Genomic DNA, 18,347 nt, shown 5'->3' with positions numbered 1-18,347 from the left:
ATGCAAAACTGTCTAAAATCTTCAAATCAGAAAGAACCCCTGATATAATTGAGTAAAAATTTTCATTTTGGGCTACAAAGATACTGAAACCCAGAGATCTAGTGAGCCTACCCCCTGCTCCAGTTCATCCTCAGCAGAATTAAGGCTCAAATCCAGGTCTCTGAATCCCAGAATCAAACTGAAATTTGTAGGTAAAATGTGTGGCAGTAGCTTTTCTGAGCAAGCCCTATTTCACCCTGAAAAACTACTTAGTCATAAACCTCCTGTAGTGAGAGTTGTGTCTCTTCACAGAGCCTAATTTAGACTCCTTCATGGTAAGGCTTTGTGGGAGTAAAGAGAGCCCTAAATTTGGAGTCCAAAGGCTTTCATTCAAGGCTCAGTTTTTCCACTTCCTCTGAGACTGTAAGCAAACCACATAGCCATTCTGAGCCTGGCTTTCTTTCCACCTGAAAAATAGGTATATTATACATCTTTCTACCTGAGAGCCTATTTTGAGGTGGTCTCATCAATGAATGCAAAGGCACTATGGAAACTAAAGCATTATGCAAATCTAGGGACTTCATATTTTTATTAAGATTTTACAAGAAACTAGTCTCATAAGGAACTAGCTTCCACATCCTACAAAGACCTAATTGCCTTCAGAGTGAGATCCATGTGTGTTTCATTCTTCTGTCCCCTCCTAATAAGTAGAGAATAAATATTCGTGATATAGTGTAGAGCTTTTATCACCTTTAGCACAATGGAATATCCATGATAAGTCCCCATGTGAGTGGTGATATAATAGGTCCTGTGGGCTTACCCTGTTTATGTGGATGCCTTCACAGGGCTTTTAAGCTAACCATAAGGGGCAGTGTTGTGTGATGTTGCCACTGACGGGTGGTGGTAAAAGAAGTAACGCACTTTGCCAGGAGACTAAAACAACATGCTGTTTTCATAAGACTGCATTTTCATCTTATTTGGAGCTTCCTTGATATTTCTATGTGAGAACAATAGAACGTTTCCCATTATGTAGCCTCGTCTCAGGACTGATGATGAAATTTACTACAGTGCTGTCTTGGTGCTTTGTCCACATTTGTCAGCGGTCTTTTATGGCATCCTTGTTCTAAATGTAGAAAATGAGGTAGGGGGCAACATACACTAAGATGATTAACATGTGGCATCGGTTCCTCCATTTGTCGATATTTCTGATTTGTGAGGTTGAACTTAAGAATTACATCTTCAGATTGCTCTGGCATATTTCTTACTTTTAGTTTAAGACAGTGAGTGATTGGGATAGAAGTAAAATGCTTGTTTTTAGATTCATTCACAGTGTATACAAGACCTAAAGGAAGTCAGTGTCAGAGAATGTGAAAACTTTGCAAGGTTTCTCTAGAGACTGTCCAACCCAGAATCCTTGTTTTACAGCCCTGAGATTTTCACTGATTTTCCTGATATCAGACGGGTTAGGGAAGTGAGCACCCAGATCTTTTGACCTGTAGTTATGTGGGGTTTTATTCTATAAAATATACACGTTATTCTGGATTATATTAAGCAGTTTCATGTGAAACTGTCAACTAGTTGAGGACATCTGCTTTCAGGATGAAGTCTGAAGACCAAACTCTATTTTTAGAGCCTTAAACTACATTCCAAGCTTTGATGCCTCACACAAAGAATGCTCAGACAGAATATTCTTATTCACAAATTGTGGCTCCTTGAAAGACAGCTCTTGAAAGCGATGGGGAGGGAACTTCTGGGAAAAGGACAGGGGTGGGAGTAGTGTCTCCTGACTCTACTCATTAACAGGGGGAATAAAAAAGCCCATAATAGAAACAAAGCAATAAAAAATAAAAATCAACCAAACACACTTCCTCAGCTGTCCTCCCGGGCATCGGTCACTTAAGGTCTGCCCCGTTCGTGCCAGTAAAAGAAGCAAAAAGCGACTATTATCACCTCAGGTAAGAATTCTCCATGTAAGGGCACAAGGTGTGCTCAGCCGGGATGCCGGCTCCTGCCGCAACTCCCCGCGTCCTGGGCAGCACGGTGATGATGCAGAAGGCCGGCTGGGCCTGCAGTTAAGCCATCGTGTATTCTACACAATATACACATTGTTCTGGGTCGTATTAAGGAAGTTTATGTGATGCTGTTAATAGACTGAAAAATATATTTTACCTAGGACTCAACTATTTGAAAAATAAGGCAGAATTAATAAGGGAAATTGGGTGGGAAAGATATCGGGCTCTTCAAATTTTCATGATAAGTTATAAAATTGAACGTGAGACACCCTTGTCCTGCCCTTGAGGAGGGAAAATGCCCTGCAAACAAGGTAGCCCTCCTACCATCCACTGAATTGCTCAGTGTCATTCGGGCAGCAGGACGTGGCAGGCCCGCCAGGCCCGCAGCCCACGCCCGGCTCTGGTGCCGCCGCCTCGGCCATCTCTCCCGGAGAGGATGGTGTGCGTGCGGTTGTTGCGTAAGATGAGTGCACAGATGGTGTCAGGTTATATGACTTCTATGTTCTGTGTCCGTCTTGGGAAGTACATAGACTTTTTTATTATCAGAGTTTTAAGGTTCACAACTTCAATGTCATTTTGATCATTTTATTTACATGTATCTCTTCAAAATGTTTATAACAAACTTACAAGCTATAATCAAAAGCCCTTAGCACATCTCTGCAAAAAAATGTAGAACAAACTTACAAGCTATAATCAAAAACTACAAAACATAAAATTAAGAACTTTAAAATTTCTAATTTGCACTTTGCTCTCTTTCATTTCCCAAATCCTCATTAGAAAAAAAAAAAAAAAATTCTCTATTTGCTTAGCAAATATACAGAGCCCCCTCCATGGGCCTGGCTGTCTTTTAGGTCCTGAGGGAAGAGCAGTGAACAGATAAAACTCCTCGCCCTTCTGAGATTTTGTCCCAAAGGAGGAGACAGGCAATGAACGAGATAGAGGAGCAAAGTGGATGGCTAGGTAGATATGGTAAAGTGAAAGTGAGAGTCACTCAGTCGTGTCCGACTTTTTGTGACCCCACGGACTATACAGTCCATGGAATTCTCCAGGCCAGAATACTGGAGTGGGTAGCCTTTGCCTTCTCCAGGGGATCTTCCCAACCCAGAGATCCCGCATTGCAGGCGGATTCTTTACCAGCTGAGCCACCAAAGAAGCCCAAGAAGACTGGGGAATAGGTAGCCTCTCCCTTCTCCAGTGGATCTTCCCGACCCAGGAATCAAACTGGGGTCTCCTGAATTGCAGGCAGATTCTTTACCAGCTGAGATATCAGGGAAGTATAGATATGGTAACGAACAGGACACATGAGGCAGAAATGGTGTTGGTCATGAAATGCCGGTGAGTGGCCAGTGTAACCCTTCTTGAAAAGGCAGCTTTGAGTACAGATCTGGCAGAAGTGAGCAAGGGAGCCACTTGGGCACTGCGGGGAAGAGCTTTCCGGGTAGTGAGAACCGCACGTGCAATGACCTCGAGGCAGCAATGTGCTGTGTGGTTGAGGAACAGCAAGGAGGCAAGTGGAGACAGAGAGGATGAGCCAAGGGAAGCGCAGGAGGGTTTCAGCTCAGAGAACAAATGCAGCCTGCAACATGTGGGGCATTGTTGCATTTAGTCTGTATCTGTTATGCACTGAATTCTGTCCCCACCAGATTCTTACCCCGCACTGTGATTATATATGGAGACAGGGCCTTTAAAGAAGTGATTAAGCTCAAACAAAGTTTTAAGGATGGGGCCCTAATCCAACAGGATGTCTTCCTAAGAAGCACAAATACCAGAGATTTGCACACACACAGAACAGGCCAGGTGACGATGCTGAGAGAAGACAGCTCTTGTGAGCCACGCAGAGAGGCCTCGGAGGAAACCTGCCCTACTGACACCTTGATCTTGGGCTTCCAGCCTTCAGAACTGTAGGAAAATAATTTTGTTTCAGAAGCCCTGGCAGACTAATACGCTGTCCTCACCCTCAGTTATCTATATGAAGAGAACATTCTGCTAAACAGTAAAACTGATCTTGAGCAAACTTTACTAGGTTAACTGACAACAATATTCATTTTGTGTCAGCCCCAAAGGAGCTAACTCATTCTGCAGGTCCCATCTTTGACCTAAAACAGGTGAACCTAAAAGTTAGTCATCCGAAACTCAACTATCAAGTCAGTCCAGCCAGTCTTATTCTTGTTGACAGTTCAAAAGCAGCTCTTAAAGTTCTCCGATTTTTTCTTTTCTAACATAGAAGAGTTGACCTTTGGCTGGTGTGAATAGAGAAAATGCTGTTCCTTCTATTTCCCTCCCTTTTCCCCCACCCAAAGCCATCCTCCCTCTATAATCTCTTTCTGTAATTTCTTTAACAAAACTGCCTTCTTAAATTCACAGACATGATGAGGAGGAGGTATTTGGCTGCTTGTGGAGGTTTATTATTCTGAACCCTGAAAAGGAAGTGAAAGAATCTAGTGTTTATCCTCCCTTTCTTATATGCACTTTGTTTTAGAATACTAAAAGTTGAGAAAGTTCTTTATAGAAGAATTCCAGCTATTTCTGTATTGACAGTAACAGAATCAGGAAACCACCTGTTAGTAACTCTCAAAATAACGGGGCCTAGGCAGTGATTAGGAGAAGGTGATGGCACCCCACTCCAGTACTCTTGCCTGGAAAATCCCATGGATGGAGGAGCCTGGTAGGCTGCAGTCCATGGGGTCGAGAAGACTTGGACACGACTGAGCGACTTCACTTTCACTTTTCACTTTCATGCATTGGAGAAGGAAATGGCAACCCACTCCAGTGTTCTTGCCTGGAGAATCCCAGGGACAGGGGAGCCTGATGGGCTGCCGTCTATGGGGTCGCACAGAGTCGAACACGACTGAAGCGACTTAGCAGCAGCAGCAGCAGCAGGCAGTGATTATTAGTGGCTACTCAGACAGGCTAAGCAATGGACTCACTGCTGAAGCACATAGAAGTCAATGCTATGGCACCAGCTTCTGAGAAAAGAAAAGCTTGTTGCAAGGTCGACAGGCAAGGGGCCAGAAAACATGGTTTAAGTTTGTCCCCCCATCTGGGGTTTGGTCACACTTTTATTAGGGAGGGGAGGAGGTTGGTGTGCAGAAGCCCTGGTTGGGCAGGTTGTGATCAGAGGGCTCTGGGGCCTGGCCGTTCGTGGTAGGGTGTGGGAGGGGGGCTTCAGCACCGGATCTTCCTGGACGGCAGACCCTCTGCTTCTCAGAGGGCTCTAGAGTTCACCAGGTTGGGTCCTTTGGATGGAATCGGGAAGGGGGGACAACTTTGGTTCCAAGTTGTCTGAGATCAAAACTCTCCTGCATGCTTCTGCTGCATGACTTGAGGTTTCATTCTGTTGTCCCTGGAAAATAACTCAGTATCTTGTTAGAAACAGGACAGGGCCAGTTTGGGGCAAAGGTTGAAGGGAGAGCCGTATGATGGAAGGATGAGGCTGCCACTGTCTGGCCCCAGTGGACAGTAGTAGTCCCTGCTGACAGCCACAGACGTTCGGGCCACCTGAGCACACGCCAGAGGCAGAACATGGCGGAAGACTACGGCCAGGAATGCCCTTCTAAAGAAGGTAGCTGTGACTTTACTCTGGTGAGGAAATGCAAGGGTTGCCCAGGTTTTCAAGAATAGCTACAAATCAAGATGCTTGTGTGTAAGTTCCCTATTTTAAAATATTTTCTATTAAGTTTTGAAAAGTTGGAAATACCACGTGGCTCAAACCAGACACATGAGTCAGCTCTCCTTTCTGCAGGCTCCAGACATGATTTTTGTGTCCCACTGCTGTCCTGTCCAGTGCCGTGGCCTCTGGAGAGTCTGCCCCACCTCCTTGGTCCACATCCAGCCTCTCTCTTGACCTCCTGCGGTGTTTGTGGCAGGATATCTGTGATACTGTGATTTATTGTAAAAAGTACATGTTTGTTCTTCCTCCATGGCTCCTGACTCACAGCTCTGCAAACCCTTGGAACTTCTAAGTGAAAAAAGCGATAGGAGTATCTTTTGTTATATATAATATTTGACCTTTAGTCTTCAGTCTCACTTCAGAGACATAAAGCTGAAATGAGTATCGTTATTCGTAGCAAGACCCTTTCAACCACACCTGAGTTTATTTTAATAAACTGTTGGAAAAAGGTGACTTTTGGAAAACCCCAAGATGACCTAAGGCTGGGGTCTAGTTACCAGGGGAACCAACCATATGGGTAGAGAGTTGGAAATTTCAGCCCCACCCCCTGACCTATGGGGAGGGGAGAGGAGCTGGAGGTTGACTTCAGTCACCAGTGACCAATAATTCAATTAATCATACCTATATAATGATGCCTCTGTAAAAATCCCAGAATTACAAGGTTCCGAGGGCTTCTGAGAATATGAATGTGGAGATTTGGGGAGACTGGTGTCTTTAGAGAAGGCATGGGGGCTCCCAGCCTCTGCCTGCCTTCCTTAGGCAGGCATCTCTTTTATCTGGCTGTTTCTGAATTATGTCCTTTTGCAATAATGTAAACGATTTTCCTGAATTTTGTCAGCTGCTCTAGCAAATTAATCAAACCCGAGGATAGGGTGGTGGGAACCTCCTACTTATAGCCGATTTATAGCTGGGGGCCAGAAATGCAGGTGACAATCTGGACCTGGTATTGGCGTCTGGACTTGCGGGGAGGCAGTCTTGTGTGACTGAGTTCTTACCCACGGGGACTGACTCTCCTGGTAGACAGTGTCAGGATTGAGACAATAGCCACAGTTTGCATGTGTGCTACGTCACTTCAGGTGTGTCCAACTCTTTGCAACCCTATGGACTGTTGCCCACCAGGCTCTGGCAAGAATACTGGAGTGGGTGGCCGCGCCCTCCTCCAGGGGATCTTCCCAACACAGGAATTGAACCTGTGTCTTTTACATCTTCTGCATTGGCAGACAGATTCTTTACCACTCTCGCCACCTGAAAGTGAAAGTCACTCAGTCGTGTCTGACTCTTTGTAACCCCATGGACTATACAGTCCATGAAATTCTCCAGGCCATAATACTGGAGTGGGTAGCCTTTCCCTCTCCAGGGGATCTTCACAACCCAGGGATTGAACCCAGGTATCCTGCAATGCAGGCGGATTCTTTACCAGCTGAGTTACAAGGGAAGCCCAAGAATACTGGAATGGATAGCTTATCCCTTCTCCAGCAGATCTTCTTGACCCAGGAACTGAAGTGGGGTCTCCTGCATTGCAGGCATATTCTTTACAAACTTAGCTATCAGAGAAGCCCCTCGTCACCTAGGAAGCCCCCAATATCCTCAGACTTGAATTAATTGCTTGCTGGTGTTGGAAAACGCACATTGGAGTATTGTAAACCCTTTTCCAGTGTTCTATCACTTTGGTTTCCTCTGTAGCACCCGAGCATGTTAAGCTGATTGTTTTTGAGCCTTAGAAGATTAGTGATACAGCAGACTGGTATATAACAAAGCCCTTCAGTTCAGTTCAGTCTAGTCGCTCAGTTGTGTCCGACTCTTTGCGACCCCATGAATTGCAGCACATGGGGTCACACAGAGTCAGACACGACTGAAGTGACTTAGCAGCAGCAGGCCTCCCTGTCCATCACCAACTCCCGGAGTTCACTCAGACTCAGTCCACTGAGTCAGTGATGCCATCCAGCCATCTCATCCTCTGTTGTCCCCTTTTCCTCCTGCCTCCAATCCCTCCCAGCATCAGAGTCTTTTCCAGTGAGTCAACTTCTTCACATGAGGCGGCCAAAGTACTGGAGTTTCAGCTTTAGCATCATTCCTTCCAAAGAAATCTCAGGGCTGATCTCCTTCAGAATGGACTGGTTGGATCTCCTTGCAGTCCAAGGGACTCTCAAGAGTCTTCTCCAACACCACAGTTCAAAAGCATCAATTCTTCGGCACTCACTCACTCACTCACTCACTCTTTCTTCACAGTCCAACTCTCACATCCATACCACTGGAAAAACTGTAGCCTTGAATACACAGACCTTTGTTGGCAAAGTAATGTCTCTGCTTTTCAATATGCTATCTAGGTTGGTCATAACTTTCCTTCCAAGGAGTAAGCGTCCTTTAATTTCTTGGCTGCAGTCACTATCTGCAGTGATTTTGGAGCCCCCAAAAATAAAGTCTGACACTGTTTCCACTGTTTCCCTATCTATTTCTCATGAAGTGATGGGACCAGATGCCATGATCTTCGTTTTCTGAATGTTGAGCTTTAAGCCAACTTTTTCACTCTCCTCTTTCACTCTCATCAAGAGGCTTTTTAGTTCCTTTTCACTTTCTGCCATAAGGGTGGTATCATCTGCATATCTGAGGTTATTGATATTTCTTCCAGCAGTCTTGATTCCAGCTTGTGCTTCTTCCAGCCCAGCGTTTCTCATGATGTACTCTGCATAGAAGTTAAATAAGCAGGGTGACAATATACAGCCTTGCTGCTGCTGCTAAGTCACTTCAGTCATGTCCAAGTCTGTGCAACCCCATAGACAGCAGCCCACCAGGCTCCCCCGTCCCTGGGATTCTCCAGGCAAGAACACTGGAGTGGGTTGCCATTTTCTTCTCCAATGCATGAAAGTGAAAAGTGAAAGTGAAGTCGCTCAGTTGTGTCTGACTCTTAGCAACCCTGTTGGCTGCAGCCTACCAGGGTCCTCTGTCCATGGGATTTTCCAGGCAAGAGTACTGGAGTGGGTTGCCATACAGCCTTGAGTAGTTAGTAAATACTCAGCAATTATTAATTGTTGTATCAGTGACAGCAAAACAGCAGCATCAGAATACTGGCCAAACAGTGTCCATTTTCTTCAGTGTTACCTTTTAGCATGCAGCTAATTTTTCATGAAAATATCTCATCCTATTTTTAAAAAATATCAAACATTTCAAATAGAATTTCCTAATTCTGGGATGTCAAACAATCCGTCAGATTATCCTGCATGATGCTTTGTGTCTGACAGTGCTGTGTGTGTTTGAATAATAAGAATCTAACAGTTACTGGCGTGTGCTCTCATTGCATCAGTGTCTCGTACCGTCCTTGTCGACCTGATGACAATGTTACTATCCCCATTTTAGAGGTGGGCGCCCAAGAAGTTAAGTAACCAGCAGAAGTTACACAGCACATAAGTGCCGAAGCCTGGCTAGAATCATTGTTGGTTACGATAGCTCCAGCTGCTATAACAAGAAACCCCAGAATATAGATGTATAATTGTTTACACACAGTGAGAAGCGTGTTTCTCACTCACATAAAATACAGTTTGGAGTTTCTGATTAGCAGAGGGCTCTCTTCCAAAGTATGATTCGGGGTCCCAGGTTCCTCACCTCACATAGGCCTCAGGTCATCAGAGAAAGCACAGGAGAACAGTTTATAAGATTGATGAAGCCTGGTGGGTTTGTAAGCCTGACTGCAATCATGAGCCACACATGAGGTCCCTGCAAAAGAAGGCTGGGAAGTGTGGTCCAGCACTGTGTCCAGGAAGAAGAGTGGCCCGGAAGCCAAGGTGCTCTGGATTCCTAGTCAGTGATTGATGAAAAAACTTGTTTTTGTTTTCTTAAAAAAACAGAAACCAAACTCTCAGAATTATGAAACCAATGTAAAACATTTCCAAGAGCTTTATTTTTTTTTAGCTGTTAATACGTCTGTCTATATTTTATTTTCCTGACCCCCACCAAAGGAGGACAATAATCTTCTTCCCTTGACTGTTGTGGCAGGTCTCAAGCAACTCTCTGGCGAGTGGAAAGATGGATTAAAATATAACCACTAAATAAAGACTTTGAGACTTTCAGAATTAAATTGTGTGCTTGTAGTTTTCCTGGAAACCACAAAAAAGCAGTCACTAAGGTGGTCTTAAAAGATTTAAAGACATGAGTATGAATGATAGGAAGTCTCAGCTACTACTTAGATTGTGATTAGGACATCAAACAATTATATAATTTCTGTATTATATTTTTATTTTTCTCATTTTGAAGTCTTCAGGCTAAATATGTTATTATACAATGCTTTTGGTTTTAATAGAAAAAAAAATACAAACCTAAGATTAATGGCTTTGACTAGACAGTTTAATTTATAAAGTGACAGTTCTTCTAGGAGTGTTAACCTCAAGGATCTGTCTGGCCATTTAAGGGAATTATTAAGAAAGCAGAGAATTCTAACTCCAAGGCCGTTGGGTTCCATTGGTGTGGAGACATCAGCATCTTCGGAATCTAAGGTTCTATCTCCATTCTAACACCATAATCACTTGCAAAGTGGGGAAATGGAACCAGTCCATGCTTCTTTAAAAATCCATTTAAAAACAATCTTCACTGTAACAAATTAGTGTGATTGACTTTTTAACCAAATAGGTCCCATGCGTGAAAACGCTTGAGATTCTTTGTACATAAACAGAGCCCCGAAGGGTATGTTCTAGTCACTTCTCCACTCAGTGAACATTTCTAGAATATGCTTGTGTCAGACACTCTGACAAGTGCAGGGAACATAGAGGAGTGTGTGCAAGACGAACTCTTGCCTTCACTGGGCTTTCAACTACAGAGACTCAAAAATTCCAAGCAAACCAAAACCTGAACAGTTGCATCGAAAACCATGAAACGCTCAGCTGGGAGCTGTAGGAGCGAGAAGAAGAGCTGCTAGATTGAGGGGAGGGTCCGGTAAAGGTGCTCTTTCCTGGAGAAAGAACTGAAGGGGCCATGAGTCACGGAATCCTGGTTAGAGCGCTGTGTGAGTGGGGCGTTCCCAGGGAACGGAGGGAGAAGACCCAAAACGCTGCAGCTTTGGCATCTGCGGTGTTCACGTGTTATTTCTCGTAATTCTGAATTCCAGTACAGTACTTTGCTACTTTGGTTTTAAAGATACCATATTAAGTTCTTATACTTGTAGGACACGCTCGAGTCTGCACAGTCCTTATACACTCAGTGTAAAATACTTCACTGCACTTTAAAATGCTGATATGCAGGTTCATTGTAGACAGTGGTCTATTTTTAGGCTCGAGGAATTCAAACCCACTTCTCCAGAAGAACTTTTAGAGATAAACACTCATATAAAATATTCTCTTAAACAGCCCCACTGTTTATAATATGATTTGATGCTCTGTTGAAATCTCCACAGAAAGCATCAAGTACATCTTGGTTCAAACTTTTCCAGGCCAAGGTCATATTTTCTGATGAGTTTGAAGATCATGTTGATGGATGAAACTGGTGAAGTGTTGACATACATTTGGACGATTAATCATTTTATTCCTCTCAACACCAAAATCATGCCCAGTGTGTTTTGTAATTGACTCAGTGATAATTTAGGGAAGAGATAATCCTGAAAAGTTAATCTTAACAACTTGTTTGTCTGAGTGAGCATTTCTCTGTTAGGCAAACAGCACAATTTATACAAATCTCAATGTATTTTTTAAGTATTTTGCCCATGTACCATTAATAAATATCTGAAGACCATTGTCATCTTTTCAAATTCTTTTTTATCTTCCTTCCTAACTCTCCTTGATACTTTGTGGTTTAGCTCAGTTTATTTAGATGTTTTTCTGTCGTAAACTTGGTGGGGTTGGGAGTGTTAGAAGTGAGTTTGAATTGGCCGTTTGTGTTTTTGTAGATCTCAAGGGATTGTTATCAAGTTCCCTGGCCTCCTGGTTTCTTCCTTCTAATTCTGGGTCTTTTTCATGCTCAAAAGAAAATCATTTGCTTTAAGACAGACATCACCCTGGTCAAGTTACAGGCTGTCTGCTTGGACACACGGTCACTCTGATCTTTTAAAAATTAATTTATTCTCTGTTACCTCTGGTGCCTGGACTGCCAGGAAGTCTCACTGGGTTCTCTCTGTATCTCCAGGGAATGTGAGGATAAATTTTCCTCTGGACTTCTCTTTTAGGGACAGATATCTTAAGTAATGTGATTGGAAATTTTCAACCTATTTGTGAACAGTTCAGTTCAGTTCAGTCACTCAGTCGTGTCTTTGCGACCCCATGAATCACAGCACGCCAGGCCTCCCCGTCCATCACCAACTCCCGAAGTTCACTCAAACTCACGTCCATCCAGTCGGTGATGCCATCCAGCCATCTCATCCTCTGTCGTCCCCTTCTCCTCCTTGCCCCCAATCCCTCCCAGCATCAGAGTCTTTTCCAATGAGTCAACTCTTCGCATGAGGTGGCCAAAGTACTGGAGTTTCATCTTTAGCATCATTCCTTCCAGTGAACACCCAGGACTGATCTCCTTTAGAATGGACTGGTTGGATCTCCATGTAGTCCAAGGGACTCTCAAGAGTCTTCTCCAACACCACGGTTCAAAAGCATCAATTCTTCAGTGCTCAGCTGTCTTCACAGTCCAACTCTCACATCCATACATGACTACTGGAAAAACCATAGCCTTGACTAGACAAACCTTTGTTGGCAAAGTAATGTCTCTGCTTTTGAATATGCTATCTAGGTTGGTCATAACTTTCCTTCCAAGGAGTAAGCATCTTTTAATTTCATGGATGTGGTGTTAATGTTTCTCCTTTGGGGTCTGCACTGTGGATTCATTCCAGCTAACCCCTTCTTTTAATGCCATCTTATAGAACACAGTTCTAGACTAGGAAGAAAATTGTCATTTCTGCTTTCTTCTTTTGTTAAAGTTATGCTAAAATATATATAACATTCATAGGGCTGCAAAGAGTTGGACATGACTGAAGTGACTGAGCACGTGCACACGTGTGCACACAGCATAAGAGTTACCACGGTAACCATTTCAGGTGTGCTTTGCAGTGGCACTTAGTACATTTACCTTGTTGTACAACCGTCACCCCCCTCCATCTCCAGAACTTTTCACCTTCTCCAACTGAAACTCTGTGCCCATTAAGTAATGACTCCCTAATTCTGCCTCCCTCCAGCCCCTGGCAACCACCTTCTTGCTTCCCATCTCTGCATTTTGACTTCTAGGTGCCTCATGCAAGTGGAATCATGCAATATTTGTCCTTTTGTGTCTGGCTTATTTCACTGAGCTTAGTGTTTTCAGAGCTGACCCATGCTGTGCCATGTGTCAGAATGTCAACTCTTTTTAAAGCTGAAAATTCCATTGTATGTGCAGACCATGTTTTGCTCATTGATATCTTGATGAACATTGGGTTGCTTGCTTCTATGTTTAGGCTTTTGTGAATAAAGCTGCTATGAGCCTTGTGTACAAATATCTGAGTCCCTGCTTTTACTTGTTTTGGGTATATACTGTGATGTGGAATTATTAGATCATATGGTAATTCTGTGTTTAATTTATTGAGGAACTACTGTATAGTTTTCCATCTTCTTGATCCCTGTTGTAATCACGTGACCATTTCCTGGCTGAAGAGGGTGATAAGGGATGAAGGGGCTTAAGGGGCTTCTGCTCTCTCAGGGATTGTCTTTGGTTAGACTGTTCTTTTTAATTGATGAATGATGCCTGAGGAAAAAATTCTTTGGCTTCATGCTAATGAATTCCTTAAAGAATAAAAGGCCCCACAACACGGAGCCCTGGGAATTGTGGGTTTGAGCCTTAGGCGGCTGGATGTGACGAGGGCTGCTGGGTAGCAGACTCAAACGACATGTCTTCAAACTCCTCCCTTGAGGTTAATGAGACATCACAAGAAACAGCGATCCACGAGTGTGTCTTACTGTGGACTTTCCAGTATAATATATCCGTATGTATTAGATACCCCCAGGTATGACCCTCAGATGCAAGCAGTAATGAGGCCAGACTCTGGGACATGGTGCCAGAGGCATGGGTCTGGCGGGTGAGCTCAGTGATACCCCCCTCCCAGGAGATGGCACAGGGCCTGCCGTGCCCAGAGCTAACAGACCTCTGTCCCGCAGGTTACAGGTGGCTTCCTGCCTTGCATACAGAAATACTAGATACCCAGAGAACATTTTCTATTTTCCAGAACTTTCCAAATTGCTGACTATGTCAGTTGCTCTCATAGGAGTTGTGCAATGATACCTAAGAATTAAAATCAGTTAGCCTCCGTGTTGTTCCAGCTAACGCACGTGCTTGCGTCATCTTTGGTTGCGCAAGAGGATGTCACCCCTGCCCCAGGCTTGGCCACCTCCCCCGCTGCATCCAGTGACTGCACTCTGGGACTTGAGCTCCCCTCTGTTCAGTCCTTAGGAAAAGCAGAGTCAGAGAGGATTATCTGAAGGATATACAATCCCTCTGTTCTTCTTAGAAACTCCGACATTTATCTATCCCTGGATTAAGAGAGATCATCAAAAAAAAAAAAAAGGAATTCCTGGCTGACCCCTCATGGAAGAAATTTGCCTGCTGACCTCCTTTGCGTGATGCTGTAATACACAGCCTTACAAAGCCCCTTGTTCTCCAGATGCTGTCTTCACCCGCCCGCTGTACGCGGTACCTGCTGCGGGTAAAGCCCTGCAAGAGGAGTGGCTCCCTGGACTCCATGCCAGGAAGTGTTCTCCTTTGAGCGGTTGGTCTGTGTGATCCCATTCTACTGCACGGACCCCTGTCTGCTCGTTGCCCCTGGGAAGCTGGGAGACCAGGCAGCCCTCTGCCTCCAGCATGGGGGCAGAGCTCAGGCTCGATTTTGTGTGAAGTCATGCCTGTCTTTAACTTATTTTGTAAGTTCTTCTTTTTCTTTTTTTCATTCCCTCACTGAGGCGAGGTTGTTGAGTGGTCTGATTTTTGTAAGCTGCTTAACTCTTTTAAGAAGTAAACTGAGGGGATAAACATGAATCAGGTGTCCTCACTTTTGAATGTTTAGAGGACAGGGTGTATATCAATTGCCAGTTTCAGGTAACTGGAATATGCTCAGTATAGCTGGCCTGAAAACCATTCTTGTTCTGAGTATGACTAAACCCTAGGCTCCGTGCTGTCCTGATCTCGTAATCCTCCCACTGCCAGTGCTGTGCTTGGCATGTGGTAGGTGTTCAGTTAACATCCCCTAAGATTTGAACAAACAGGATCTGTCTGCCCCTGAGTTACCCACGAGCACAGCCTGGAGATTCTCAGAAGCAAAGAGAAGCCAAGATTCTCTGTTTTCTACCCCTTCGTCGCACGTGGAGGGGAGGAAACACAGCTGGCGCCTCTAACGGTCTTCGTCTCCCCTCTGCAGACTCATATTTCCAGACTCCCTCCTGGCGCGGTGGCCGGACAATCCGTGGCGATTGAAGGAGGCGTCTGCCGCCTGGAGAGCCCGGTGAGCTGAGCCTTCCAGCGGAACCCGGAGCGTCGAGGGCATCACCGAACCCGGGCTCCACGGGGTTCTAACGGAAGTTGGATGTTTAACCTTCCTCGTTCCATAACTTCTGTCGCAGCCTCGTGCGTCCCTCGCGCATCCCTCGCGACACTAGTGCTGCTGTAGTTAGTGCTTGGCAACACGCGGGTCTTGGGCGGGGGAGCGGGATGCGGTGTGTGTGAGTGTGTGTGTGTGTGCGCGTGTGCTCGCTTCTTCAATGAATTAGAAACTCCTCCTTATTATGTAACCTCAGACCACGAATGATTAAATCATCTTCCCAAAATGCGTGCTTTAACTGTTTACAGGTAAAACCTAAAGTTGCAGGAAGTGGTTGATTTCACAAAGCAGTACCGACTGTGTTGATGTAACATGTAATGTGTCTGAAACTGCAGAGTAAATCTACTTGTTGCAATGATGGACAGTGGCCGTGCTCCTGATAACAGTGCTAGTAACAAAGTATTTTTATTTGTTAGCCAGTTTAAGTGGATCCTGTGGTGACTTAAACTGTTGTTCTCATCCCTCATATGGGGCATTTTTCTTTAACAAAGAATGGTTTCAGTGAAACAATCTAGCAGAGAATTAAGGTCAGAACCTTTTTAAATAATAGTCTTATTGATAAAGTTTGTACTTCCTTCCTCAAGCTTTTCTAAGCTTAAATCCTGCATAGTTTCGAGCTGTGTGTACTGTATTATGAAAGAATATGTAAAGAGAACATACAGTAATGCAGTCCTTAATCTGTGTATAATGGAATGTTATTTACAATGTAACACTGTAAATAAGAAAGCAAAATTTATGGGAAAATTCAATATTATCTTTGTTTCTTGTTTAAATATATTTTTAAGATAAAAGGCACAGAAATAAAAGAAGCATATTGCTGGATACAGTGTGTGATTCTCCTCTGACTAATAAATTATCTTTTGAATCCTAGAGTGGAGAGTTGTTTTTTATTTTGTTTGTAAAAAGTTACTTTTTCCAGAAATCATACCTGTATGCCTCTAGCTGTGCTTCTGATTGTTCAAAATCCAGTTTTATCTCTGTTATTAGACTGGACACCAGCAAGATGAAAGATGAACTTAGTGCATGATTGTGTGGTCAGTGTAGAAGTCCCTAAAATTTCCACTGTAATTTGATTAAAAAAAATAATGAAGGAAAGGAATAGGAACACTTTGCTTTGAGAAATGGCAATGGCAGCTGAAAAGTCAATGGTTTCAGTTGATAAATTGCTTCTAAATGTTATATTTAGTGATTCTGGAGCCACATAAGAAAACCAAGACTTTCCTTTTGATTTTACATGTAAGAGGTAACTATCAAGAAGATACTAAAGATAGACGTGCTGGGGAGGAAGTTCCCACCATATAATCATGGCTCTGGGCGGTAACTGATAAAGCCCCAGATGAAATTATACACTTGACATCGATGTATGGCCAAATTATAAAGGAAAGACAACCAAAATGGAGTGCGTGTAAATATGAATGATTTGGGAGTTGCTGACTTATATCCCTCATACAAGCAATTACGTTTGTCTCATTGTGTCCTTGTAGACAGGTCGGTGCCATGGTATCTGTTTCTCATTCTTAATGAGGCCAAGAACTTCATAAGAGATCGGCTGGCTGGTAGGGAGCCTTTGGCTTCAAAAGCTTTCAAAGACCTGTTACCTGTTGGCAGGGTTTTTTTCAGGAACTGGATTGGATCACATAAAACTATCAGGACACTTTGGAATCTGAAAATCATCTGACCTATTTCACCAGGAATGCCATTTCTTTCATCTCCTTTTGACTTTATCCCATTCACATTTGAAAGTTTGGGCTTGTTAAACACCATTTTTATGAAGAGTTTAAAAACTGGTCAGTATAAAAGGGCACAGCCCCTTCAAAAACAGTCCATTAAGAATGTTTTTCTAGTTGTTGGTTTTTTTAATATAAGGACTGTTGTGAAACCAAGAAGGGGAAAAATGACACTTAAGGATCATGGAGGCAAAAAGTAATGGGGGTAGTGTAAGTGCCTTGATTATAAGATCAGATATTGAAGAAAAGATAGTGGAACGAGAAGAAGACTCTGACAGATATAAGATCAACATCGTTTCGCTCAAAAGCAGGAAAGGTAGAAAGGAACAAGAATATAACCTCATTCCCAAGTTTGGCCTCTGTCACCAAGACTCTGAAGCTGTGTTTAAAGGTGCCCACTTTTAATGTGGATGATCCTGTTTTCTGTTTCTTTTTAAGGCCTGGGCATTTGATGTCTGGTTCTCTTGGACATAGCCATCCCTGTGATCCTCTCTGAGTTTAGAAACGGGGATTTCTTCTGACCTTGGCAAGGAGGCAGAGGGTGTGCTCTGTATCCTGAGGAGTCCTTGTGTGGACCTATGGCGTGGAAGTCTTGTCTGGACTCTGTCCTCGCTTGTCACCTCTGCCAGCTCTCTCTGTTTCCTGTGTGTGTGTCTGCGGTGGGTACTTTCTCATCCTCTAACTGCCTTTTCTAAATGTGCACTTGAACTCAGATACCAATGTCTGTTAGAACTGTGTGAGTGAACTCCGGGAGTTGGTGATGGACAGGGAGGCCTGGCGTGCTGCGATTCATGGGGTCACAAAGAGTCGGACACGACTGAGCGACTGAACTGAACTGAACTGATTAAGTATACATAAACAAGTCATCAGTACTAGTCTGAGATGCTTGTCTGTGAGCAAAATGGATGTGTTTTAGTTTATTGACGTGGGGACATCTCTTGGTTGCTCAGAAGCCTTTTGTCATCTGGCCCCATGTTCGGGAGTGGTGATGTTCATTCCGGGTACCTGAGATGAGCAAGATTACTCTGTTGCAACAGATGGAGGGTGTGAGAGAGGGGAGCAGGGAGTGAAGAAGGGAAGATTTAGAAAAGTGCTAGAATTATTAATTATTGTGAAATTTTAAAAAAATCTGATCATTGTTACAAAAGCGATCTATGCTTACTATAATAAAAATAAAAGCAAGAAAAAAATTAATTCATAACCCCATTTCCCTAGAGACAACGGTTTTTAACACTTTAGCTTGTATCCTTTAGTTTCTATTCTTAAAGATTCTTCTTATGCATGAATTTTCTGTGCTTTTAACACACAAGTCAGATTATATTGAACCCCTAAATGGAGTTATATAGCCTTCAGTTTTCACTTAATAATATTATGGAAAGCTGTCCAAACCTGTAGGGTTACATATACCTCATTACCCACTTCCCCTCCCACAA

The 18,347-nt window shown here is 43.6% G+C and overlaps 1 protein-coding gene across 7 annotated transcripts in view; it reads left to right on the top strand.

Annotated features, from left to right (window-relative positions):
* The window catches only part of TASP1 (taspase 1), a 318,545-nt gene that overhangs the window by 246,718 nt on the left and 53,480 nt on the right, over nt 1-18,347 (top strand). For 6 of the 7 annotated variants that reach the window (XM_070800706.1, XM_070800702.1, XM_070800703.1 and 3 more), the window contains one exon: nt 15,008-16,057. The exons of the other annotated variant lie outside the window; for it this stretch is intronic. In XM_070800706.1, coding sequence (XP_070656807.1) covers nt 15,008-15,100 — 93 coding nt within the window. In that variant the 3' untranslated portion in view covers nt 15,101-16,057. Of the gene's footprint in view, nt 1-15,007; nt 16,058-18,347 lie in introns of those variants that run through there. 7 annotated transcript variants of the gene reach the window in all.

This window comes from Bos indicus, chromosome 13, assembly GCF_029378745.1.
Source record: "Bos indicus isolate NIAB-ARS_2022 breed Sahiwal x Tharparkar chromosome 13, NIAB-ARS_B.indTharparkar_mat_pri_1.0, whole genome shotgun sequence".
Taxonomy (NCBI): domain Eukaryota; kingdom Metazoa; phylum Chordata; class Mammalia; order Artiodactyla; family Bovidae; genus Bos; species Bos indicus.
This window is presented reverse-complemented; position numbering and strand designations above follow the sequence as displayed.